General features: G+C 56.6%; 8 protein-coding genes across 8 annotated transcripts; 3 read left to right on the forward strand and 5 right to left on the reverse strand.

Moving 5' to 3' along the window:
* The first annotated feature begins 429 nt into the window (after positions 1–429).
* L226DRAFT_613017 (uncharacterized protein) lies at positions 430–2,140 on the forward strand. The gene is made up of 5 exons (XM_067686462.1): positions 430–698; positions 751–963; positions 1,023–1,313; positions 1,367–1,451; positions 1,505–2,140. Exons 1-5 carry the CDS (start codon positions 499–501, stop codon positions 2,030–2,032), a joined length of 1,317 nt encoding a protein of 438 aa, XP_067535329.1. The 5' UTR covers positions 430–498; the 3' UTR covers positions 2,033–2,140.
* A 945-nt stretch (positions 2,141–3,085) lies between these two features.
* L226DRAFT_571046 (uncharacterized protein) lies at positions 3,086–4,691 on the reverse strand (the record flags this gene model as incomplete). The annotated part of the gene is made up of 9 exons (XM_067684510.1): positions 3,086–3,167; positions 3,224–3,540; positions 3,592–3,694; positions 3,746–3,824; positions 3,875–3,896; positions 3,951–4,212; positions 4,275–4,396; positions 4,459–4,568; positions 4,625–4,691. 9 exons carry the CDS (start codon positions 4,689–4,691, stop codon positions 3,086–3,088), a joined length of 1,164 nt encoding a protein of 387 aa, XP_067535330.1.
* Positions 4,692–5,896: 1,205 nt separating this feature from the next.
* Positions 5,897–8,270, forward strand: L226DRAFT_552931 (uncharacterized protein; the record flags this gene model as incomplete). Its single annotated transcript, XM_067682896.1, has 4 exons — positions 5,897–5,964; positions 6,043–6,500; positions 6,783–7,718; positions 7,752–8,270. Exons 2-4 carry the CDS (start codon positions 6,078–6,080, stop codon positions 8,268–8,270), a joined length of 1,878 nt encoding a protein of 625 aa, XP_067535331.1. The 5' UTR covers positions 5,897–5,964; positions 6,043–6,077.
* Positions 8,271–8,541: 271 nt separating this feature from the next.
* On the reverse strand, positions 8,542–14,844 carry L226DRAFT_508242 (metal resistance protein YCF1). The gene is made up of 29 exons (XM_067678168.1): positions 14,576–14,844; positions 13,985–14,517; positions 13,684–13,930; positions 13,434–13,631; positions 13,190–13,380; positions 13,037–13,136; positions 12,950–12,983; positions 12,779–12,897; positions 12,454–12,720; positions 12,304–12,398; positions 12,172–12,251; positions 12,054–12,119; positions 11,987–11,994; positions 11,876–11,937; positions 11,756–11,814; positions 11,527–11,704; positions 10,933–11,476; positions 10,814–10,872; positions 10,631–10,763; positions 10,526–10,572; positions 10,130–10,475; positions 9,925–10,076; positions 9,808–9,871; positions 9,703–9,756; positions 9,553–9,643; positions 9,365–9,483; positions 9,153–9,303; positions 9,003–9,093; positions 8,542–8,940 (listed from the first exon to the last, which is right to left on the reverse strand). The coding sequence occupies exons 1-29, from the start codon at positions 14,792–14,794 to the stop codon at positions 8,796–8,798; spliced, it is 4,452 nt and encodes a 1,483-aa protein (XP_067535332.1). The 5' UTR covers positions 14,795–14,844; the 3' UTR covers positions 8,542–8,795.
* Positions 14,845–15,144: 300 nt separating this feature from the next.
* Positions 15,145–16,182, reverse strand: L226DRAFT_534989 (uncharacterized protein). The gene has a single exon (XM_067680800.1). The coding sequence runs from the start codon at positions 16,111–16,113 to the stop codon at positions 15,286–15,288; it is 828 nt and encodes a 275-aa protein (XP_067535333.1). The 5' UTR covers positions 16,114–16,182; the 3' UTR covers positions 15,145–15,285.
* A 202-nt stretch (positions 16,183–16,384) lies between these two features.
* Positions 16,385–17,503, forward strand: L226DRAFT_486599 (uncharacterized protein; the record flags this gene model as incomplete). The annotated part of the gene is made up of 4 exons (XM_067677163.1): positions 16,385–16,507; positions 16,580–16,706; positions 16,765–16,843; positions 16,901–17,503. The coding sequence occupies 4 exons, from the start codon at positions 16,385–16,387 to the stop codon at positions 17,325–17,327; spliced, it is 756 nt and encodes a 251-aa protein (XP_067535334.1). The 3' UTR covers positions 17,328–17,503.
* A 147-nt stretch (positions 17,504–17,650) lies between these two features.
* Positions 17,651–18,487, reverse strand: L226DRAFT_523089 (uncharacterized protein; the record flags this gene model as incomplete). Its single annotated transcript, XM_067678801.1, has 1 exon — positions 17,651–18,487. One exon carries the CDS (start codon positions 18,485–18,487, stop codon positions 17,651–17,653), a length of 837 nt encoding a protein of 278 aa, XP_067535335.1.
* Positions 18,488–19,702: 1,215 nt separating this feature from the next.
* Positions 19,703–21,420, reverse strand: L226DRAFT_463078 (uncharacterized protein; the record flags this gene model as incomplete). Its single annotated transcript, XM_067675764.1, has 2 exons — positions 19,703–20,337; positions 20,400–21,420. 2 exons carry the CDS (start codon positions 21,418–21,420, stop codon positions 19,703–19,705), a joined length of 1,656 nt encoding a protein of 551 aa, XP_067535336.1.
* Positions 21,421–22,438: the final 1,018 nt, after the last annotated feature.

Genomic DNA, 22,438 nt, shown 5'->3' on the forward strand with positions numbered 1-22,438 from the left:
TGGAGGGAGTTAGAGAAGTCGTTGGACGACCAGCAACACGGCTGTTACGTGCTTTTGAGAGCTGGGAACCTGGGTCTCGACTGTCGACCGGGCCGTCATCATGAGAAGACGAGGATTTAGCGGGGGACGTCGACGCAGTCGGACCGCACGGATGTGCAGCGCGAGGGTCATGGGGGCACGGAAGAGAGTCCTTACGCGGCCATGGGGTGACCACGCCTGGCACGCAATATGGCGGCGGTGGCGGACAACAATCATAGCCCGCAATAAGGGAATTCCCGCCCGGACTCCTCGGGACGAGAACCCGGTCACACTTCGCGGCCGTCACGGACACGTGAGCCCAACTACGCGACGTCGTCACGCTCATCCTTAGGGCAGGCGCTGTGCCACTTCGCGAAGCTCGGGCATTTGCCTCGACGAGCTCGAGCTTAACTCTAGATCTGCTCTTAAGTATTCGCCATCGATTGCCAACTTGCAATCTTTTGCTCGTCAGCCGCCATCATGAGCTCGAATACGCGTCGTCACAATAACATCCATCCGGACAGCCCGTTGGCCATGATGGAAGCCTCGATGCAGAGCGGCATCGACAGCATACAGCAGGATCTGGACAGGAGCAAAAAAGAAGAGCAGATGATCCTGGGCAAGTGCTCGTACTGCGGAAAGCAAGGCGGCGACTCTGTGAAGAATTGTTCTCGATGCAAGTGAGTATTCGAGCCAAAATACCGAGCACTCACTTACCCCGCACGCGTGCAGGGCGGCCAGGTACTGCGACCAGACTTGCCAGCTTGCGGACTTCAAGGCCCGTCATAAGCGTGAATGTGGCCACTTTACCCACCCCCCGACGACGAGTGTTTTCCTTACCGAGCCCGCCGCGAACGAGCGTTATGCTAAGGATCCGGTCTTCGCAAGCGGACATGAGGACAGCGTCGGGTGCTGGGTCAGCATTGGGGGACAGATTGACTGCAAGTAGGTTCCCCTACTATATATGCCTTGTCAGTGAACCGTGCTAAGTGTAGTCTGTGAAGCTTGGATTCATTAGCGGGCGCAATCACTGATCCCGCCAGCAGCGAGTTCAGAGACAGACAGGAACGTATTGCCACGGGCCCGAATCATGGACGCGACATGATACGCCGGCACAAGGCTGCTGCGCGGAGCCTTCTCAGCCTCCGGGTACTCGTACAAAACAGACGTAAGGACAAGGAACCCATCTTGGTGTTCGGCTCGCGGATGCAGGTTGTGAGCTACGGCCAGATGACCGGAGCAATGGCACGCGGAGTGTCACTCAACGACAACAGCACGACCTTCGTCCACGACAGGTATGTCGCTCCTGGTGATCTTCGAGATCGTAGCTAACGCGTACGCCGTACAGAACGATGCATATGGCCGTTGGCGTCGCCAAAGACCCTTGGGACAAAGTTCCGCGTCTGCAAGTTACCTACGTTAACGGTCAGGAGGTCCGTTATCTGCTTCCTGGCCCCACGCCGAGGCTCAACGCCTCCGATTGCAGGTTCCCTCTAACAAAGCATCCATCCCAACCAGCATAAAAGACGCACCGGAGGGCATCGTCGCTCTCAAGATGGGTGAGTACGCCATCTTCCGCGTCCAATTCCGCGTCGGCGACGGCGACACCATTTCCAAGGATTGGGAAGCACTCGCCTGCCTCGAGACGATCGTCATCCCTTACGCCATCTGGGATGGCACCTCTTCCCCCGCGACGCTCGCATCCTCGCTCCCGCAGGCCGATACGCAGCCCTCGAGCGGCCCAGGCAGGGCGCTGCATGCGCGATTTGACCAGGCGGTGGTGAAAACGCACTACGCGGAGTACGTCGAGCATGGTGAGGAGGCGTACATACGTGCGCACTTCGGCGACGCTCGCGCGGATATGACTTCTGGGGCGGAGAAGATGATGGAGATGATGGGCGAGATGCTGCTTGGGAGCGTGGCGCAGGCTGGTAACACGGGTGTTCTTGTACAGCGGCTAAGGGATATGGGGATGAACGACATTGCGGAGAAGATCGCTGCAAGGGGGCGGTAGGGTTACAGCGTGCGTGTCTGATTGTATGAATATCTTGCTGCTTGAGATATGTACCATTAGTTTACTTCTTGTAGCAGTTCCTCCACCACGACTTCGAGCTATCCGGTCACACTTCGCGGTGGTCACAGACACGCTGAACTTTCAGGTGGAGGCAGGCGACGAACTAGGAACTTGGAAGAGCCTCTCGATGGTATAGTTGCATCCTCAGGAACTCCCAGCGAATGTTAAGTTTGTGACACAGAGGGCACGTGCTATGTGACCGACGCGTTCTCTGCGGATTGGGCCTCGCCCGAGCAAAAAAAAACACAACCCTCGCACAAGTTACGGGTCTACATACAAGAGACAAATTCGCGCTGCCCGTGTACCCACAGCACCATACGTTGAAATTTCGGGCAGTCAAGTGGGTTGACAGCCTCCCAATGTATAGCGATGCAAGCTTGCGCGCAGCGCACGCTCTCCTCCATAGTCGTTCGTTCAAGGAATAACAAATGGGCTGGCACACCTTGATTATCCCATCGCAGGAGGAGCGCGACCGACACCAAGCAATATCCCCGCGACCTCGGAGAGTCAGAGTAAGGGCGCAAAACACCGTGACGGATATCGACTTCAAATTACTTGACTCGGGGGAGCGTAATATGTGCAACCTGTATGGAGACAACAGCGGCCTCCGGTGCGGTCGGCGCCAGCACAGCCTTCACATTAGCTAACATTGGTTGGGGAACTAGAGCAAAGAGCACGTAGGTACGCGGAAGTTGGGTCGGGCGAGCAGTTGGGCAATGGACACTATAGCGGGACTCGCAGTGCATGGCGCCGACGACGCGCGGCCAGGCGCGCCGTCCCATGGGGCGCGCACTGAGCTATATGTACAGCCGTACATCCAGCATGGAGTGTGGAGCGGGAGAAGAGAAAGGAACACAGGGACAGGATTACGACAGGAAACGAGGTGCAGAAGAGGGCGAAGGGTGCGGGAGCGGCAGCGCATCAAGCCTGCCGGTCAAGGAACGTGCGGGTATCGGGTAGTGCTACAGCAGAGCGGCGAGCTGGGGATCAAGCTCAGTGGTGGTGACCGGACAGGTGACGCGCATGGCTGCGCTTCGCCTTGGCGTCACGCTTCTTCTTGTTGCTACGCTTACGGCTGTGCACGGTACGATGAGCAAGATGGGCACGATTGGCTGCAAGAGAGCAACATACCATGTAACCGTCGCGCTTGCGGAAGACGAAGTCGCTTCAGCAGCAGAGGAAGAAGCGGGCTCGGGCTTGGAGGAGGAAGCCGGTTCAGGGTTAGAGGAAGAAGCCGGCTTAGGGTTAGACGCTGCGACGTTGGAAGTCGCTGCGGCAGCGCTGCTCGTGACCACAGATACGTGTGTAGTAGGGGCCGAGGCGGGAGTGGTGACGGTAAAGGACGCCTGGGAGGCGATAGTGCCGTCGTAGAAGACATCGTGCTGAGCTCCATTGCTGAAGCCGTAGAGATCGTTGTAGTACGGCGCCTCGTACGTGCCCTCAAACATCTGTACGATGACGTGAGACGATAGATAGTTGGGAAATATTCAGTGACTGACGTTGTTCCCCTCCTTCTGGTACCAGTACATGGGCCACTTGGCACCGACAGTGCAGTTGCCAGGAGTAGCGTTGGCACGACCGTTGTCGGGATCAGCGCCACATCTATGATATCAATTGAACACCCGCTGTTCGACTCAAGAAACAGGCACTTACCGGCGGGGGAGAGCAGGCTGACCAAGAGGCTGTGAGCCAACATCGCCGGTGACCTTGCACTTGTATGCGTTCATGTAGACTGCAAGGTGTCAGTAAGATCTAGGTGGCGCTACGTTCGCGGCAACATACTTTGCTCAGAGCCGCTGTCAATCTGGGGAAACAGATGTGAGTCAAGGAGGTGAAGTTGCGCGATGTATGCACACACCGAGTGGATCCAGAACCAGGCACAGTGGCAGCCTTCCTCAGGGCAAGCGGGCAACTTGGGGACCTCGAACTCTGTGTTAAGGTACCAGACACAGGTCTGGTTGACGGAGAAGATGACGAAGTCCTCGGGCTTCAGCGCGTTGACGTCCGACTGGTATGCGATAGCAAGCGCGCAACCCTTGACGTCGTCAATACCGGTGGCATGGATGGCAGAGGGTTGGGCGCCGGGGCACGCAAAGTCGCTACCGAATCCAACGTCGCCGCTGTAACAGAGGCACACGCATGAGTTTATCTAGTCCAAGTAACGGCACAACAGGACCCTTACCCCTGAGAGGAGGTGTACCAGCTGGTGGCACCCTTGTCGCAGGAAATCTCGGCGTTGATCTTGCCGCCTGCTGGGAGCTCGAGGAAATCACCGGCGTTGGGAGGATAGTCCTTGTGACCGTGCTAGCGCAGAAGTTGAGCAAAGCGCGCCAACGCTAAGGCGAACGAGCGCAACTAAAACTCACCATCCACCACTGGTCGAAGTCCATGTTGTACAGCGGAACCTGGGGACGGTTGTCGTAGGAGAAGGTGTTGTCGGTGACGTTGAAGCCGTACATGGAGTTGTGCCACATGCCTGCGCGGCGGTGAGGATCCAACGAGACTGTCTCGGACTCTGAGGAAAGAACTCACAGGCATGGCCGGACACGGTGGACACGAGTCCGGCGAGGGCGACGAAGACGGGGACAGCGGAGAGCATGCTGACCTCGGTTGAAGGAGCGTCGGTGTAAAGAATGGCAGGGCCCGCGTAGGGCGAACGAGCGAGCAGTGAGACGGGGGGAGAGGAGGGAGGGAGGAGAGGGAGGAGAGGGAGGAGGAGGAGGACTGGAGTTGTTCAAGGGACGAACCAGGTACGAAGCGGCGGCGAGATGGCCGAAAGTAGCGACTTATCTGTTATGGATAGTATCGTTTATTGATCGACCACTGTACCGGCTCGGCAGTTAGAATAGTCGGGCAATTGCCTGTAACACCGCTATGACGGCATAAGCTTGAGGCGCATAAGGAGCGTATATCGGCCACCATGGTTACCACTCAAAAATTCATCGATGTCAGCCTCCGCCCACATGCCACGGACTCACGACGGCTACATTCGCCTGGGCGCACTTCCTAATGAGTCCTCGAACATCCTGGACATGTCGCGCCGGACTTGCGTTGCCCTTGCGTCCGGGCGTCGCTGCTTCAGAAGCTGTCTTGGTGGAGCATGCAGCCGGAGCGAGACTAGCGAAGTACGCGGGCCTCGAGGTGCGCGACGCCTGCTCAGGCTGTGGCTCGGCGGGGCTCGGCGGTTGGCGCACTGTTATCGATTCATGCGAAGGCAGCGCAGCGAAGCAAGCCAAGGATGAGACCATCCAAGGTACTTCTCAGTCCTGATTCTCTGAGGTCGTCGCATCGCGAACAGCGTTGGCAGAGCGCGCCAGATCGTGCGGCAAAGCAACATGGAAGCTGGAGCAGAAGAGACGATGACCCGACTCCGAGCAATTCCGAGTACCGTCGTCAGGCACGCCTGCTTGGAACTCCCCTGGCAGGCTGGACTTTCACGCTGCGCAGTTCGACATGTACTTATGCCAAGTGATCAAACCACTTGTCAACCGATTCTATACACGGTTTCGATACTTTCGTATTGATTCGGTACTTGCAAGGATATTAATGGGCGTTTGGATGCTGCATTGGCATAGGTAAGCAAGGGGCATAGCGAAGACAGTTGGGACCTCCTCCTGTCCACAACGCAACCTGTTAACTCGACTGCTGCACCGGTTGGCCAGCAAGGCATACAGCTCGTAAGTCAGAACGACGGGCGCCCCTTGATTGTAGACGGACTGATCCGGGTCAGTTCGGGAGCTAGAGAGAATAGTTGACAAATAAGCCGAAACAAGGGCTACATATCCAGCTCATTCCCCCCCTCAACTCTCCCCGCGATATTTTACCTGCAAATTCCAGCGCAAAGCCCACCTCGCCCAAATATCCTCGCTTCCGTGAGCTAAATTCCACTTTTCTCTCTCTCTCCGCGACGCCGAAGGACCATGCACGCTGACTTCCGCCATGTTGCACAGAACGCTAGCAGAGCGAGGCAACACCACCGCCTCCAATGGCCGACGCGAACCCCATGCACAGTCTCACCAGCACGCTGGCCTCACAGCCGATGAGCCAAGGATCCCCCGAGCAGCAACATGCTCACCCCCAACACATCCCCAACCCCGCTGAGCTGCAGAACCACCCGGGCATGATGCAGATGGGTCCCCCTCCCCCCTCGCAACCTCCTCTCGATGGCGCGAACCCCAACCCCGAGGTGCCGGTGAAGCGCAAGCCTGGCCGGCCCAAAGGCAGCGGCAAAAAGCCAGTCGATCCCAACGCGCCGCCCAAGATCAAGCGACCTGTCGGTCGCCCGCGCAAGGACGGTCTTCCCGCTGGCTCTGTTGGTCCTAGACGTCCCAGTCGTCCGCGCAAGCGTCCTCCTGGATCGTATGCGAGTGGCTCGCAGGGTGGTCCACCTGGGGTCTTCCCGTATGGGGTGAGTAACTCTCTTTATACAGCCTTTGAGCGTGGCAATAGCACTCTCTCTACCCCTGTCCTTTCCCTCCTCAACTCCTGGTCCTTTCCCGCGAGTCACGTTTCCAGTCGTCATACCTCGCGACCGGTGATGCGCAGGTCTGCATATTGTTCATAGTATCCGGCTTGAGCGCGAGGTTTATCTGTTACCCCAATAATTGCGAAGTTTGACATACCATTTGTTGGGCTTCGGTCATCTTCGCGCGCTTTGGATGTTAATGCTGATAGTGTCTTTCATTGACAGACCCCGTTTGTTGGTGACCCAGCGTGGGGATCAGCGTCCGCGCCGCCCATGGGTATGCGCCCCGCCCGCCCTCCCATGTTCCCCATTGACCCCAGTCTCGAAGGCGATGACTGGGGAGAGATGTCGAGGACTCGCCCCGACCGCTTCCTGCATGCGCTCGTCTCTGCCCTGGATGCACCGAATCCCATCTCCGGCACTGGACCGAGCGTGGAAGAGGCGTTCCGGTCTCATCTCGTCTCACTCGCTCCGAACAGCAAGAACGCGCCCTCCATCCCGTCGCTGTATTCTATTCTCAAAACATTCTGGCTCCCATCATCGCCGGTGTACTTCTCCTTGACAGCGTCGGCGTCGACTGCCCGCACGCCATCAGAACACCGGTTCTTGTATTGGGACCCGCAGCCGCTTGTGTTCAACGGCATCTCGTGTCCAGCGTGCTCCGCGCCCTTGGTCAACCGGGGCCGCATCAGCTCCGGACCTATCAAGATCTACGACCTCGGGAAGCCATTCTTTGTGATTGGCTGCGAGTACGTCTGTACGAGTCCGATGTGTATTGCGGCGGCGGGTCCTCAGGGCCGCAAGTTCGCCAGCACCGACGCGTCCATTCTCCGGGCCCTGCCAGCCAAATTGAAGGACGAATTCCCTGCGCTCCTGCTCCAAGGCAACCCCGACCTGGGAAGCGGGCCGGAGATATGGAACTGGCATGGAATGGGTGTGTCGACGGCGCTGTGGAACATGGTCCGCGCCAGCCTACGCGCCGGACTCCGCAAGGAAGCGATCCTCGACATCATCCGTTCGATTCAAGTTGGCGTCCCCGACTTCGACTACACCGCATACTCTGCGTACAAGCAGGAAGAGGAGGAGGGGGCTCATGACGAGGAGGAGGAAGAGGCCGAACATCAGGATGCGCAGCAGGTTGAGGGCGACCTCGAGAAGGACGTAAGTGGTCCGTCCTTCTGACGTTTGCCTCAGCCAACCCCCTTTCCCCCGCGTGACCAGAAGTCAAACGAGGAGTTCCAGGAGGCATGGAACGCCAACAGCGGCGTCGCAGACGCGAACGGGGCACCACCCCCGATGCCAGAAGCAGGCCCCAGCAATGCGCCAGATCCTACGGCCAACGGGCAACCCAGCGCGAGTGCGCCACCGCAGGCACAACATCCCCCTCCGCCCCCTCTCCCTCACTACGCGTACGCGCCCCCTCAAGGTCCTTATCAGCCGTACCCTTACTCCTACCAGTACTGGAACCAGCCTGCGGAGCAGCCGGGCTCGCTGAAGCGTACGTTCTCCATCGTCGACGGCACCCCGGAGCCCGGCATGTCCGAGCCTCTGCACAAGCGCATCCGGCACTGCTGCAAGTGCGGGTCGAACGAGTGCAAGGGTAAGGGTGGGCGCGCGTTCTGCAACAACCCGTGCCAGGACTGCGGGAAGCTCGACTGCAAGGGACGGAATAGTAAACGTCCCGACAGGACCTGCGCGGACGCATGGCCGTAAGTAAGGTGTGCTGCGCGGAGGCGGTGTGGACAACCTTTCATGGTCATGGGTGATTTTTTTGAAACACCCTACGAGTCTCGTTATCGGCAATTAATTGTCGCGTGACGTATTTATCGTGGTATTCATTATGTTGTAAGCTTCCGGTGTTAGAGTCGTCTGTTTTATTATCATCCGCGTTAGTTTTTTGTGCTTACCGGGGATGAAATATATGGAGTTAGATGATTGAAATGGCAGGCGGGGATGTCGCGTGGTTTCTGACATGCGACTTGTGCGGTTGTGTAGCGGTAGAATCTAGACAAGGGGTTCCACCTCCGGATGGACTTCTTTTCGGAATGTTTCCCTGCAAGTCGAGTCTACGAGATGTCGCATTGAACTATCTTGTCGTCCGCAAGACGAAACAAGCCTAGTACACCGACGGCTGACAGATTGCCTGGTTGGCTATTACGTCATGTTAGATTCATATACCCAAGAAATATGTGTGTCGTCTACTATAGTATGAACGTGGTACTCAGATGACCGAGAACATTAGGCCAAGCCAGCCTGCGCGGCGAGCGAGTGGAAAGCGCTCTGCTTGTTCGCAAGCAGCGCCTGCGGTGTGTCAAACTCTATGACCTTTCCGGCCTCAAGCACCAAAACACGATCCGACTCGAGGATGGTGTTGATACGATGCCTGCAAGACAAGAATACGTCAGCTCGTAGGCTCCAAAAATCCACAGGACAGACGGTACTGACGCAATGGTGAGCATCGTGACATGGGCGAACTGCGGCCCACGGATGATCTCTTGAATCGCCTTATCAGTGTCGAGGTCGACAGCAGACGTAGCTGTTTCCCGTTTGTATGTCAGCGGAGTACTGTGCTACGCATGAGCAGTATCCGCGCACCTTCATCGAGAACCAGTATTTTTGACTTGCGCAGCAATGCCCGCGCGAAGCACAACAGCTGCCGCTGTCCGGCGGACAGAGACGACCCGCCTTCTCTGACAGGTGCATCGAGTCCACCTTGCAAGGACTCCACGTAGCTCTTCAGGTGAGTCTATGCATGGATATGCCACAGCGGTCAGTCGACGATCGGCCTCAAGAAGCAGTCCACGCACCTGCTCCAGTGCAACCCAGATATCCGCATCCGAGGATACTCCCATCGGATCGATGTTGTCACGAATGCTTCCCTCAAACAAGTCGGGGCTCTGAGGCACGATAGAGATGGCCGACCGAACTGTGGATAGCGATGTTCATCATGTGAGCGACCCGTGCGTATGGAGAGGCAGTTGAACAAGTGACTCACGGTCGTGGAGACCTATCTTCGTGATGTCCACCCCATCGATGCAGATTGTTCCACTTGCCGGTTCGATGATACGGAACAATGAGAGGAGTAGCTATGCATACCAATCTTCAGTATGTGGCGGCCACTCCGAGAGACAAGCGCACAACTCACGGAAGACTTCCCGGATCCCGTCCTGCCAACGATACCGATCTTCTCGTGACCCTTCTACATATCCATAATGAGATTCCGCAACCTGGTGAAGATGTACGTACGTACGATCTTCACGTTCAAGTCCTTCAATACCAGGTCAAGTTCGGGGCGGTAACGAGCCGAGTATTGACTAACAGACCTGGTCAGCACCGGCCCGAGACAGACAAGCAACGCGTAGCATACCGGAACTCCACCTCCCCTTGCGTAGGCCAGTGTTCAGGAACGTTCTGAGGAACTTCCCAAGGCGCCTCCGGCGGCAGCTCGATGTAGTGCAGGATACGTTCCACGCTGACGATGTTTTGCTCAACTTCGCTCGCGGACCGCACCAGCCAGTTCTACCGCGCCATGTAAGTCAACCATATGTGGCCCGGAGGCAGCTCGAACGTACCAGTGATCCAGTGGTGTTCAATGCGTATGAGAGCACGAAACCTACGAGGCCAGCATCTACACCCGTCGTGACAAGTGCCACAATCGACAGGATCGCCGCAATGAAGATGATGGTCGCGCCCACGAACTCCAGACGCACAGCAAGCCAGCGGTTGACCGAGATGCTGGGAAGGTAGCAAATCTGGTTGCGGTCTACGCGGCGCTCATTGTTCGCTATGAAGAGCTGTTGCTGGCCGAATGCACGGATGGTTGACAAGCCGTTCAGCGATTCGGAGAACCATGCGAAGATAGGGGAACGAGAGACTGCGTCGAGGCGCTTCAGCTCTCGAGAGGTGGCCAGGTAGTAACTGTAAACATGTCAGGATGACCATCAGAAGAGCAATTGAGAGTCCCCTACATCATGACTCGTATGTAGAACCAAGCAAGTGGCGGGACAGCAATGAGCTGCGCAGGGGATATGAACGTCAATTCAAAGTCCATATCATTAGACAATGAGACTCACGAAGAGCGGGAAGCTGTACCCAATGACGACGAGAATCATCGCAGTCGTGGCAAGAGTCCGGACAGTGTTCTGGATCACTCGAGCAAGGATCATATCGACAACGTAGGTGTCTCGAGAGAACAGGTTGAGGATACTAGGTTATATGTCAGCATTAAGCTCCAGACGCCTTCATTTTACACTCACCGGCCAGTAGGAGTGAGTTCGAAGAACGTCAATGGGGCATGCATCACCGCATTGAGCATCTAACAGAGTCATCAAGTGTGGTCAGTCGCATCCCGAGGCCATGAGGAGCAGATACTCACGGAGTCATGGAGCCTCTGCGCACTCCTAACGGAACATAACACCCAAATGAGAAGAGCGGCGACCGCACCCAGTATCGTCGACGACAGCGAAAACAGGCCATAACCCAGCAAGTAAATGCCTGAGCCTTCATTACCGCTGACTTCGTTGTTGTGGTTGCCCCATTCGCGAAGCATGTTGTTACCCAAGAGGTTGGCGATCTGCTGGAGGATCGTCGCGACAACAAACGAGATGAAACCGGCCTTCGACGCGGCCTCGAGGTACCGGTAGTAAACTTCGCTCTTGACACGGCCTTGCTCCGAGTGTTCTTTAGTCGGGCCGTCGGAAGCGGTCTTCGTGGGGAGGCTGTCATCGATGACCGCCTTGCCATACGATTTGCGACGGACAAGAGTCTTGTCCACAGTCTCGAGCTTCTCCTCCGTCAGCTCTACTGAGTCGACTGCAGTCTTACTGTCGCCTTCAGAATCGGGGGTGTTCGAGAAGCCCGTGATGAACGGTGTCGACATGCCGGAGGTAACCGTCGCCGCTAGGTTGCCGTGGCCCTTCCTGTCGCTATACATCAGAAACATTGCCAGACATGAACGTGCAATACATACACAAGCTTGTGCAGTTCGCACTGAGGATTGGTGACTAGTTCCGCGTATGAGCCGGACTCGAGGATGATGCCACGACGAATGTAGTATATCTGGTGGAAATGCTTGAGGAAATGGATGCTATTAGTGACCACGATCCTGGCTTTCGACGCGAGTAACCCGTTGGGACCGATGACGTGGTCTATAGAGGGGTCAGAGTAGGCCCATATCTGGGGTTGGTGGTAGTACTCACCAAAGACATGTTTCGCAACATGAGAGTCTAGGGCAGCCAACACATCGTCGAGCATGATGCTGCGAGGAAAAGCGTCAGAATGGTTTAGCCATGGGTAATGGTACCCAAGTGAGTGCTTACAGATCCGCTCTGGCGTAAACAGCACGGGCGAGTGCGACCCTAGCACGTTGACCACCGCTCAACTGAACAGATGTGTTAGCGCATATCAAATAGGGCAGCAAGCAGCCATACCGTGATTCCTGTATTGCCGGGACATGAGCCATTTTTCTACGCAGGATGAACGAACGCTCAAGCTCACCTTTCTCTCCGACTTCAGTCATATCGCCTTGCGGCATCAAAGCCAGGTCCGGACGAAGAGCACATGCTACACAAGAATGAATGACTATCGACAGGGCACAAGAACATTGTTCGCTCACCATCCAATACGATGTTGTAGAACTCTTCGTCGTATTTATGCGAGAATAGAATATTGTCTCTAATTGTCGCACTCATGATCCTGTTGAACCGTCAAAAAACGAACCAACATGGCCGAAGTAAGCGTAACATACCACGCGTTCTGGGGAGCGTAAGATATGGTACCGAAAACCTTCACCTCTCCATCTAGCCGCATCATCTCACCTATGATGGCAGAGAGCAAGCTTGTCTGCAATGTAGAATTAGAATGAGGATATGCGCATTTTATAGAACAGATTGTGTACCTTTCCAGCACCGACCCGTCCAAGCACGCCGACGAGCTCGCCCTTGCGAACAGTCAAGTTGATACCTTCGAGCGTGGGCGAGACGGCGTTCTTGTTCCAGGAAAAGTCGCCATTGGTGACAGAGACCACAACATCTCCCTCATCCAAGTCAGCAGACGAGTCAACGACCTGGCGGACGTCGGGTTGCAGCTCGTCCGCATGGAAGAAGTCCGAGAGTCGCTTCACGGATACTAGCGCCTCAATGATGTTCGACGTGACCATGCTGAACTGAATGATGATATGAGCATCCTCCGTTACTAGGCTTATCGTGATAAATGCGGCTCACCATGCTGAGCGGGAACTGCAGAAGCATGTAGAGGGAAATTGCGGGAAAGATCTTGTCGGAGGTTAAGGACACGCTGGAAGTGTATGCAGCAACCGCGAAGGAACTGAAGGCCACAAGCACTGACGTCGCCGTCAATACAATGTGCCTCATAGATCTGGCATTCCTACTCACATGGGATGCCCGTCCAGAGGGACGTGTTCAATGACTGGCGCAGATGGTTAGCATGACACTCCGACAGACGGCCGCTGTTATACACACTGTGACAATACCAATCTTGCGGAGCATCTTCAATTCTTCTTCGTTACGGACGGTAGAGATCCATCGAATAAACGCGTTCTCCCAAGCATACAGCTTGATGCTACGGCGAGAACATCAGCAAGAATACTGCAGTGGATGCGAACGATCACTAACCTGCTGATGTTGTTGAGCAGGTCGGACATGAGACGCGTCCGCTTGTCCCTGTTCTTCATCTGCTGCTCCTGTTGCCTCTTCAAGAGTCGGGCAATCGCCGTGTTCAGAGGGATAGACACAATCATGACAGCAACTCCGACGAATGCAGGCCACCCCATGATGTTGTACAGCGATATGAACGCCAGCATAATCTGCGAAGACGTCAACCAGGATATTCGGACTCTCGAGGCAGAGATACTCGTACCTGATAAGGGCCAGAGATGGAGATGAGGCCGTACGTGCACAAATCCTGCAAGCGTGCCGCATCTACTGACATGAGGTTTACGATATCTCCAGTCGCGCTGCTGCGACCGTCGTTCGAGAGGACGAGAGCCTTTTGGTAAATGGCGGTGATCAATCCTGAACGTACTCTCATGCCAGTCTCAAAACAGTGTTGGAAATACTGGCAACACAGTGAGCAAGACGGACCTCCCACTGAATATACGCGCACATACCTGATGTAGGATGATAGTTTGTACTATGGACGCGCCAAACATGATGGCAGCTATCGAGAAACCTTCAATGGCGCTGTGGTCCTCCGTACCGGAACGGTGAGATGACTGGTAGGATGCGATGTATGACAAGAGCCACCGAAGCAATTGGGGCTGGAGGAACGCCAAACTGTCTTGAATGAGCTTAAGACCCAGCGCGAACGCGTACGGTCCACCATATGCTACAAAGAGCGCCATCCAAAGAGAGGAGCTACAACAACCAGCTCAATAACCCAGCAGACCGACTTATGAGACGGGAACGTACTGTTTCTCCATCCCCTGCTTGAGTCTATTGCCCAACTCGGCAGTCTCATCCTTCGGACGCAGCCCCGGCAGGTCGTTCTCCGTGATGTATTCTGCCGCACCCTTCTTCATCAGCCTGTTCATCCAACTGAAGCTCCACTGGCTGAAGATGTTCGCGGTAAGAAGGGGGCTCTCGGCATGACCCTTGGAGAAGTGTTCTGGTTCGTCGGGCTCTGGACCAAGGCATTCGAGCGCGAAAGCGATGAAGCCAAGCAGCACGACGACACTTCTAATGGCCACAACGGGGAGGAGGCCATTATTTGTCAACGTGGTCCGTCCCCAGATGAGTGTAGCAAGCGCATAGACTGGCCAAAAGAGCAGGAGGGTGGCGGAGGACGTGCGGGACCGGTAGTGATTCAAGACGGTGAGAATGGGCGCCACGAGGAGCGCGACAAACTCGAGGAGATATAGTGGGAGGAACGAGATCGGGCTTCTGGTGGCAAATATGTAGATTAGGTTAGCGCAGCTAGCGGCGCACGCGAGGGAAAGAAGCAGCTAAAGGGTGCACACGATTCAGACCTTGCCTACACTGCAAGTAAGCATGGAAACGCACCAGTTTCGCCCTGAGTATCCAAATGCTTCTCCCACGTCTTTCAAGAACTTCGCGTCCACGATGTGTCCAACAAGCAACGACGGCCGACCCGAGGAAAATGACCAGGAGGGGGGACAGAACCGCGCCTTCTTCGAAACATGATGTCAGGTCGAACGGACGTATCCGAGAGACAGGTCCCCAGCCCTCGGGGTCGCCGCGACAGGCGAGCGCGATGGACATTGGCGGGTGGGAGAGGATGGCGACGACGAGCACGCACGAGAAGACAGCGATGGCGTATGCACTAGTATACGCGCTCCCAACAAGCTCTTTACCCTCCGCGTTTCGAGCGGCTAGCTGCATCTGACTAAACCCCCAGAGACGTCATCATACGCGCTCGCGTTAACTCCGGCCGGACTAGACACATTGCATATAAGTATAGGACGGACCAGGAGTGGGACCAGGGCGGGATTGTTTGTCCTACCGTGGACTTGCTGCTGTCTGAGGCCTCACACACTAATGGGGCACGCGTACGGCATATGCGATACTTGGTGACCAAAAGACAAAGTGGATTCATAATCCATTTGTAGTCGAGGGCGTTCATATGCTACATATATCTGGGCGCGCATGACAAGACGGTACGGGAAACAAACATATCAATCAACGCAGGAAGACAGGTGTACTAGGCTGGGTACAAGCTAGGGTGTCCGAGAGATGTCCGAGAGTGCCCCAGGTCATACACACGCGTCCGTCCGAGATTCCTGCGCGCAGCTAGATCTCTTGCAGGATCGTTCGCGGAGACCAGTGCGGAAGCATGCGATGTCACATTCCGTAGGGGCGTCGGCAACAATCGAGCCACATTCCAGCGCAACCCATGAGACTTTGCCTTGACGAACCAGCTCTTCGAGATCGTCCCAATGGGCAGAGTAATCGACGACCGCCTCTTCTACGATGTTCTCCGACGTGCGCATCGTGCGAACGTCGAGTTCGGCCTGACTGAGAGAAACGAGAAGCGTTTGGACCTGGGCCGCGATCGAGTCTGGGTGGTAGGCAGTAGCGGATTCGTGCATGCATGCGCCGGTGCCCGGCGGAGGGCGATGAGACTTGTGCGTCGAAGTCGAGGTCGTGGAACGCCATGCGTCTATGGCGATGCCCACCGACTTCAGTGAGCCGAAAGAGGTGGTCGATGTGAGCGTATCGATGGACGAAGGAAAGGTTAGGACACTGCCGGACGAGCAGGAGACGATAGTGTCGAGAGAGCCGGAAGGAGATATCGGCCGGACGGGTGCTTTCCATGGAGCCGTAACGAACGAACATACCAGACGAGGAATACAGCACGCTATCAAGTAGAGCCCGTGCACGCCGTAGAACGCCAGGTAGAGACAAACAAGTAAAGAGTGTAGCCCTGCCAATACGGCTGCCACGGCACCCACGACCATGAGGAGGGCGACGGATGCAAGTTCAACGAGCGGATCGGGGCACAGTGTGTCGGAAGTTCGAGCTTTCGCCTGGTCGAGGATGAGAGATCGTAGTAGGCTGACGGTATAGGTGAGAGGCGACATGTTGGGAGACAACAGCGTAGCTTGTGATGAGCAGCCAGCGGTAAGAAAGAGCGGAAGGTCGTTCAAAGGTATTCGCGTGAGGTTATCGATATATAAGTTCAACTGAGTCTAGAATGGAAGGCCGAGATAGTCGGAGTCCAAATGCGACGCATGACGTCAGCCATGGGGGTGCAGGCAATCCACTCGTGCGCACGTCGAGGGATACAAAAGCCTCCGTCGCGTCTATATCTGCTCCTCTCCTCCCCACATTCTTCTTCGCACTCTCCTCGCCATGAACAGTCTCGCCAAGTCTGCCGGCAGAAAGCTCTTCGAGCGTAATCTCAAGGACTACGCGCCTCAGGACCCGCTCTATGAGACGTACACCGACAAGAAGGGGCGGCAGCGCAGGCGGAAGGTTAGTGGCGGCGCCGATTTTTGTGCAAGTGTAGCGCGTGGGTTCTGACGTGCGAGTTGTGCGGTTGTATAGCGGCAGACTCCTCCTGGGCTGTCCACACGCGATGCAAAGATCCTCAAGTCCGTGCAGAGGCGGGCGCATTATCTGGACAAGGGGTTCCAACTCTGTGGCATGCGGTTCGGGTGGACGTTCTTGATCGGTATGTGTTGCTTTATGCGCGTCGATTCTATGCAGTTCGCCTTCAACTCCTCTCATAGGAATTATTCCCGGCGCTGGAGATGTTGCTGATGCCGCATTGAACTATCTCCTCGTTGTCCGCAAGGCGAAACAAGCCGAGTATGTCCCGCTACAACTTTCTCTACTTACACGACGACGGCTGACAGAAGTCAACAGAGTTCCAGGCTGGCTATTGCGTCAGATGCTGCTCAACAACGCCGTCTCGGCGGCAGTTGGCTTCGTGCCCTTCATTGGTGACATCATCCTCGCCATGTACAAGGCCAACTCGCGCAATGCTGCGCTCCTCGAGGAGTTCCTCCGGATTCGCGGCGAGGAGTACCTCAAGGCGACGCAACATCGCGTGCAGGATCCCGAGAATGTCCGGCCAGGCGCGGGGCGCGAGCCGGAGGAAGTCGTGCCCGGCAAGAAGCCCGATCGTAACCAGAGCGGACTCAGCACCGCGACCGGATGGTTCAGGAGGGGCAGCAAGAAGACAAATCAGCAGGGCGCTGCGACCGACACGTCGCCCGTTCCTTCGCCGGAACGCGGACGGTTCATTGAGGACGTGCCGCTCAGTGCGGCTGAGGGCAGCAAGCACCACTAGACGTTGGTACTGTAATCTTCGGAACTGACTTGAAGGGTTCGGGTTCGGAACATTCACGATGTACGGATATAGGATACCCGCCCATTCTTCTACTGCTTACGACCTTAGTGTACCTTGATCACTTAGCCATAATATAATATCCTGCTGGACTGTTCATGCGTACATTCTCCGTGTGCGATATAACACGAGCATATATATGGTTTGTGGCGAATGTCAGGCTCATACATCTATGTAGGTGGTTGATAACACAACTTCAATGAAGTTACAAAGCAACAATCTCAAAGCAGCACTGTCCGTCAATAATACGCTCCTCCGCGTCGACGTCAAATGTCCATCATGATGCCAAGGCCGATCGGCCCACGGAAGTAGCTGTTCGCATCGTCTGCCCAGACGGGCGCACCGGGCGTCCGGCGGAGGTTAGGGGGGAAGACGTGGTGGGGGGTGAGGACGGGGTCGCCCTCGGTGATGAAGCTGTGGCCGCGGCCCATCACGTCGCGCGCGGAGCCGTAGCTCTGGAGGAGGCGCGGACGGGTGGTGGTGGTAGTGGTAGGGGCCGGGGAGCCAAAGGTAGGGATGGGGAGGAGGCTTGGGGACGGGGCCTCGGGGGGGTAGGTGGTCCGCCCAAACAGCTCGGTCGGGATAGGGAGGAGGCTCGGGGACGGGGCCTCGGGAGGGTAGGTCCGCCCAAACAGCTGGGTCGGGATGGGGAGGAGGCTCGGGGACGGGGCCTCGGGGAAGGGCCCCCCGGACTGCCCGGTCAGGACAGGGAGCGGCAGCTGGGCGTAGTAGACGGGGGACTCGGGGGCGTCGTCCGTGTCCGTGGTGGTGGTGGCAGTGGTAGCAGAGGGGGTGGACGCGTATGAGAACGTCGAAGGCGTAGAGCTCCTGCTGGAACTAGAAGAGTACCAGTCGGCGGGAACGCGGGTGGTGCGCCGAGCGACGCCGGAGGGGAGGCCGTGGCCGAGCGACTGCTGGAGTCGGCGGTTGCGGGCACGCAATTGGGCGCGGAAAACGACGAACTCAAGATCGTCCTTGGTAGGGCGGCGGGTGGGCTGCGCGGCCTTGACGGTGGACGTCCCGTAGGGCGTGGGGACGAAGGTGGTGGTGATACCCGGACCAGCCAGGTTGAACGCGGTAGGGCGAACGAAGTGAGTGTTCATACTGGTGATAGTGCGAGTGTACGGTGGTATGTGTGGGTACGAAATGGGCTCGGTGATGGGGACTTAGAGACCTACAGGCCCTTCTTTTATGCTTTTCAGCGACCCTCCGGCGTTCAGGCCTAGGGGGTCGGTGCCACGCTGCACTGTGAGTGACCCGATGCTGCTTCCGCACTTACCGACTTCCTCTATTGCGTCAACACCGGATAGGTGCTCATGGCTGCCGAGGGTAATGTCGGTGGGATACCACAATAGGTATGATGAAGGGCGCATATGGCGCGTATGGTCTGCATTACAACGGCAAGTCAGGCTCGTCTCAGCCCTGTTTCGAAGCCGCCTACCTTGAATGTATAGATACTGACGTAGCACCTAGTCCGATTCAAAACCGGGTTCCGCCTCGGGGGACGGCACTGCCTAGATGACGAGGATAAGCAGTCAGATTCGAAATGGACCTGTGGGTGCTTAGGGTCGAGACCATCCAGTAGCATGATGCTAGCGGTACTGAGCAAGGAGCCGTGGGCGCCTAGTCTTACCAGGACTAACCACACTCCACCTGCCATCGGTGTACGTAACCCCTCTAGCCCGTGTCCCGCTGGCACGTCGACAGTTGGCGGATGATGATAGATCGGTATGCCAGACGTGAGAGATAAACCTACCACAAGTGGTACTTGATGTTGAGGATGTCCTGTGCACAATGGACATCACTCGAGGGAGATAGATGATTCACTTCTTTCCCCACTGTAGTGCCGTAGAATCATTGTCTATGAGCGCATACGAACAGGCAGGAAATATGTCGGATCCAGACGCACCTACAGATCTGCGACAGACCCTTCCTCGGTCCCTCCCCAACGGTGATTGAACTTCTTGCATTCGAATCCTATATGTAATACCGGCTACTCCGAGTCGTACAGATAAATTACACGTATGTTACAGATAGCATGTACAGTCCCGGGATCCACGATCCGTTGGTATCATGTACGTAGCAGAGCGAACTTCTTCCGAGAGAACATCGTCCGGTGCAAGAAACGTGCGGAACGTGTGGGAGAATAGCTCGAACAGTCATAATCATAGCGGGGTCATAGCAGCAACCTCGAATCTAGACGACGCACCATAAAGGGCCAGCAGAGCAAACCCTCCTACAACACTCGATATGAAGGAGGGCGGAAAGACGATGAAACGTAGCCCGGATATCCTTCCAGGCACTTATCCTCTACTTCGTCATCCCCGCTCAATCACGTCCAACGCGGAGTCGAGCACGACCTTTGGCAGAAGGAGCATCCTGCTATCGAACTGGTCCCCTTCGGCGCCGTTCTCGGGGAACCCGCTATTGCGAGCGTCTCGCCTCGTCACGCACCGCAGCCCAAGCTCCGTCGTGCACAAGACCCTCCCTGAGTCAGGCGTACCGTTGGTCCGGCCATTCCCGTTCGCCATCGCACCGTTTCCGTTTGCGTGGCCATTCGCGTGACCGTGGTGGCCATCCGTGAAGGCTGAGAGCTGGGACGCATGGTCATCGCCCTCGTACTCGCCTTCCCGCATCTTGTTCAGCATGCGCCCGGGTTCGAACGGCACCCCGCCGTCAACGATGAGGACCTCAAAAGTGGTAGACAGGATCTCCTCGCGGGTCACGCGGGCCAGCTTGTACACCGCCTCGGCAATCCGCCGAAGTTGCGCGTTCAAGGAAGAGTCGGAAGGGGTAGGGGCGTTACTGGACCCGCACAGAGTGAAAACGGAGGTCGACCAGCGGAACATGGTGGTGACGAGCTCTGTGACGGCATAGTCTTCGAGGCCAGGGTAGAGCATACGTATTGAACGGTGAGTGAGGGCGCGCCACCTCGATGAGGTCGCTTGTGGCTCTGAAGACGTAAAAAGGTCATCTCAACATGGAAGCCTCACGCGGAGAGGTACGACGACGTACCGGAGGTCTGCATGTGAGCAAGTATACGCGAAAGCAATGCGTCAAGTTTAGAGGGAAAGCCGACACAAAATAAAGATAGCGAGCGAGCACAGCAAGTGGCGATGCTCGCCTGCAAAGCAAGCTGAACGAGAATGGGGTCTTGGGTATGATCGCGAAGAGCGAGGATATGAGATAGGGCTGGGCCTAGCCACGGCGTGGAATTCTCCTGGTCGGGAGTGATCTTTGTCTTCATGCGTTTGACGAAAGAACACGACTCTGTGGCGGCTGCAGCGAACTGGTTGATCTCAGCGTTGAGGTCGTCCACCGCCTGGATAATTTGCGCGCCAGACCAGCTATCCGTCTTTGTCAGGAAGACGTCGAGACTACGAGTACGCGCGAAGTGCTCGGCCTCGAGGGTCATTGACGGTCCAACGGGTAAGGGGGGCAACTCGTCCGAGCGGCGCGCATGCCGTCTGCTCCTGCTCCTGTCGCGACGTCTCTGGTGCTTGCCGTTCCCCATATCGTCCCCTGCCCCAACCTGCGACCTCTCTCTGCTAACACTCCTGCTCTTCGCCCGAACCTCGTCGCGCTCGGCGATCGCTCGATCGCGCTCTGCGCGGAGGACTTCAATCTCGCGGTCCTTTATGCGCAACGCATCCTGCATGTCGCGGAGCGTCCTCTCCAGCGCCTTGTACCGCTCGGCGAGCTTCACGAGCTCGGACTGGACATGCGTCCTCGCTGCGTCGCGTTGCGCCAGCACGTTGTCGAGTGTGAGGGAGAGTGAAGAGTGAGGGGGTGTGCGGGCAGACGCGGGCGCGGTGCGGTAGCCGGATGGTGGTGGGTGGGAGTTGCGTTCGCGGCGCTCGGCGGTGGCCAGCTTCAGACGGAGAGCGCTGCACTCGCGTGTGAGTTTGGCGATGGGGTCTGTTACGGGCGTGAGCTCTTCTGAGTTGAAGCGGGTCCGGAGACGAGGGGGCGCGACGACGGGGCCACGGAGCGTGTAGAACTCGACGGTGCTGTCTGGAGAGACCTGGAGACGCATCATGAGAGGCCAGCGGGGAGTAGAGAGGGTGTGACTCACGATTCAAGGTCTATAAAGAGCGCGATTAAGGCAGGCTTGCAGAGGTCGTGGTAGGCGGTGTGGAGGCAGCTTCTCAACACGTTGTTCGTCCCAACTGGCGGCGTGAACTCGGAGATCCCAAACCCGTGCCCCTCCAGGCGCTTGTTCGCGTAGTGACTTGCCTCTCGACCCCCACCATTGCTCGTCCTTCTGGCCCTCTTGCGCTCTTCGAACTCCATCGTATCTACGAGAACTTCAAAGCTTCATTTTACGTGTCGTGTCGGAGACTTCGCACCAAAACTCTCGCTAACGGCATGGCCATGCATCATAGCTGCAGCATCCCGGATCTTGTGAATCTTGTGGACTGTGACCAAGAAGCAGGCTAGACCCGACAATGAACGTGTGAGGGGCTCGGTGGGCTATGTCATACATCTGTACGTTGCAGTTGCAGGATTGGCTCAAGTACACTTGCTACTCGGCACAATGAATGCGCGCCACAGCGAGTGGCAACTCACCTTGATTACTCTCCCGCCCTCGTGTGATGAGGAGCAACAAACTATACTCGATGCATGTGTGCGCGTCGCTCTCTGTTCACCCATTGTATGCCATCCTCAAGTTTGTCTTTCACATGTACACTACAGCCGATCGGCCTACTTAACCACGAGTCCGGACATGTACGATCGCGTGTTGTATATACTGCTCTGCCAAACGTGCGCACCTCACCGCTTCTATCCTACTTCGCTTTCAGCCAACTTGCAGGTATATAAGCAGGCACAGCTTCGTACGGAGATCCTGTACACTCGATGGCATTCCCTCCTCATTTGCGCCCCACACAGACCTCGAGTCAGCACATCCCTCGCGTGGATCAAGGCCAGCTGCGTGCAGGCCTCGAGCTGACCTGTGCACATGGATGTCGATGATCACTACCGCGCCCTACCCCATATAGAGCATCGCTGAGCTGATATGTGGCTTTGGCGGCAGACATCTGGACGCGAAGGCG

The sequence above is a fragment of the Lentinus tigrinus genome (genome assembly GCF_003813185.1).
Source record: "Lentinus tigrinus ALCF2SS1-7 unplaced genomic scaffold L226scaffold_12, whole genome shotgun sequence".
Classification (NCBI taxonomy): Eukaryota; Fungi; Basidiomycota; class Agaricomycetes; order Polyporales; family Polyporaceae; genus Lentinus; species Lentinus tigrinus.

Excerpts from the sequence above, each read along its gene's own strand:
- L226DRAFT_613017 (XM_067686462.1), top strand. The coding sequence starts at position 499 with ATGAGCTCGAATACGCGTCGTCACAATAACATCCATCCGGACAGCCCG. Across the intron at positions 1,314-1,366 it reads ACGACCTTCGTCCACGACAG|AACGATGCATATGGCCGTTG; the intron begins GTATGTCGCTCC and ends TACGCCGTACAG. Across the intron at positions 1,452-1,504 it reads CCTACGTTAACGGTCAGGAG|GTTCCCTCTAACAAAGCATC; the intron begins GTCCGTTATCTG and ends CTCCGATTGCAG.
- L226DRAFT_508242 (XM_067678168.1), bottom strand. The coding sequence starts at position 14,794 with ATGTCCATCGCGCTCGCCTGTCGCGGCGACCCCGAGGGCTGGGGACCT. Across the intron at positions 14,518-14,575 it reads GGATACTCAGGGCGAAACTG|CTGCTTCTTTCCCTCGCGTG; the intron begins GTGCGTTTCCAT and ends TGCACCCTTTAG. Across the intron at positions 12,721-12,778 it reads TGCAGTTCCCGCTCAGCATG|TTCAGCATGGTCACGTCGAA; the intron begins GTGAGCCGCATT and ends ATCATCATTCAG.
- L226DRAFT_534989 (XM_067680800.1), bottom strand. The coding sequence starts at position 16,113 with ATGTCGCCTCTCACCTATACCGTCAGCCTACTACGATCTCTCATCCTC.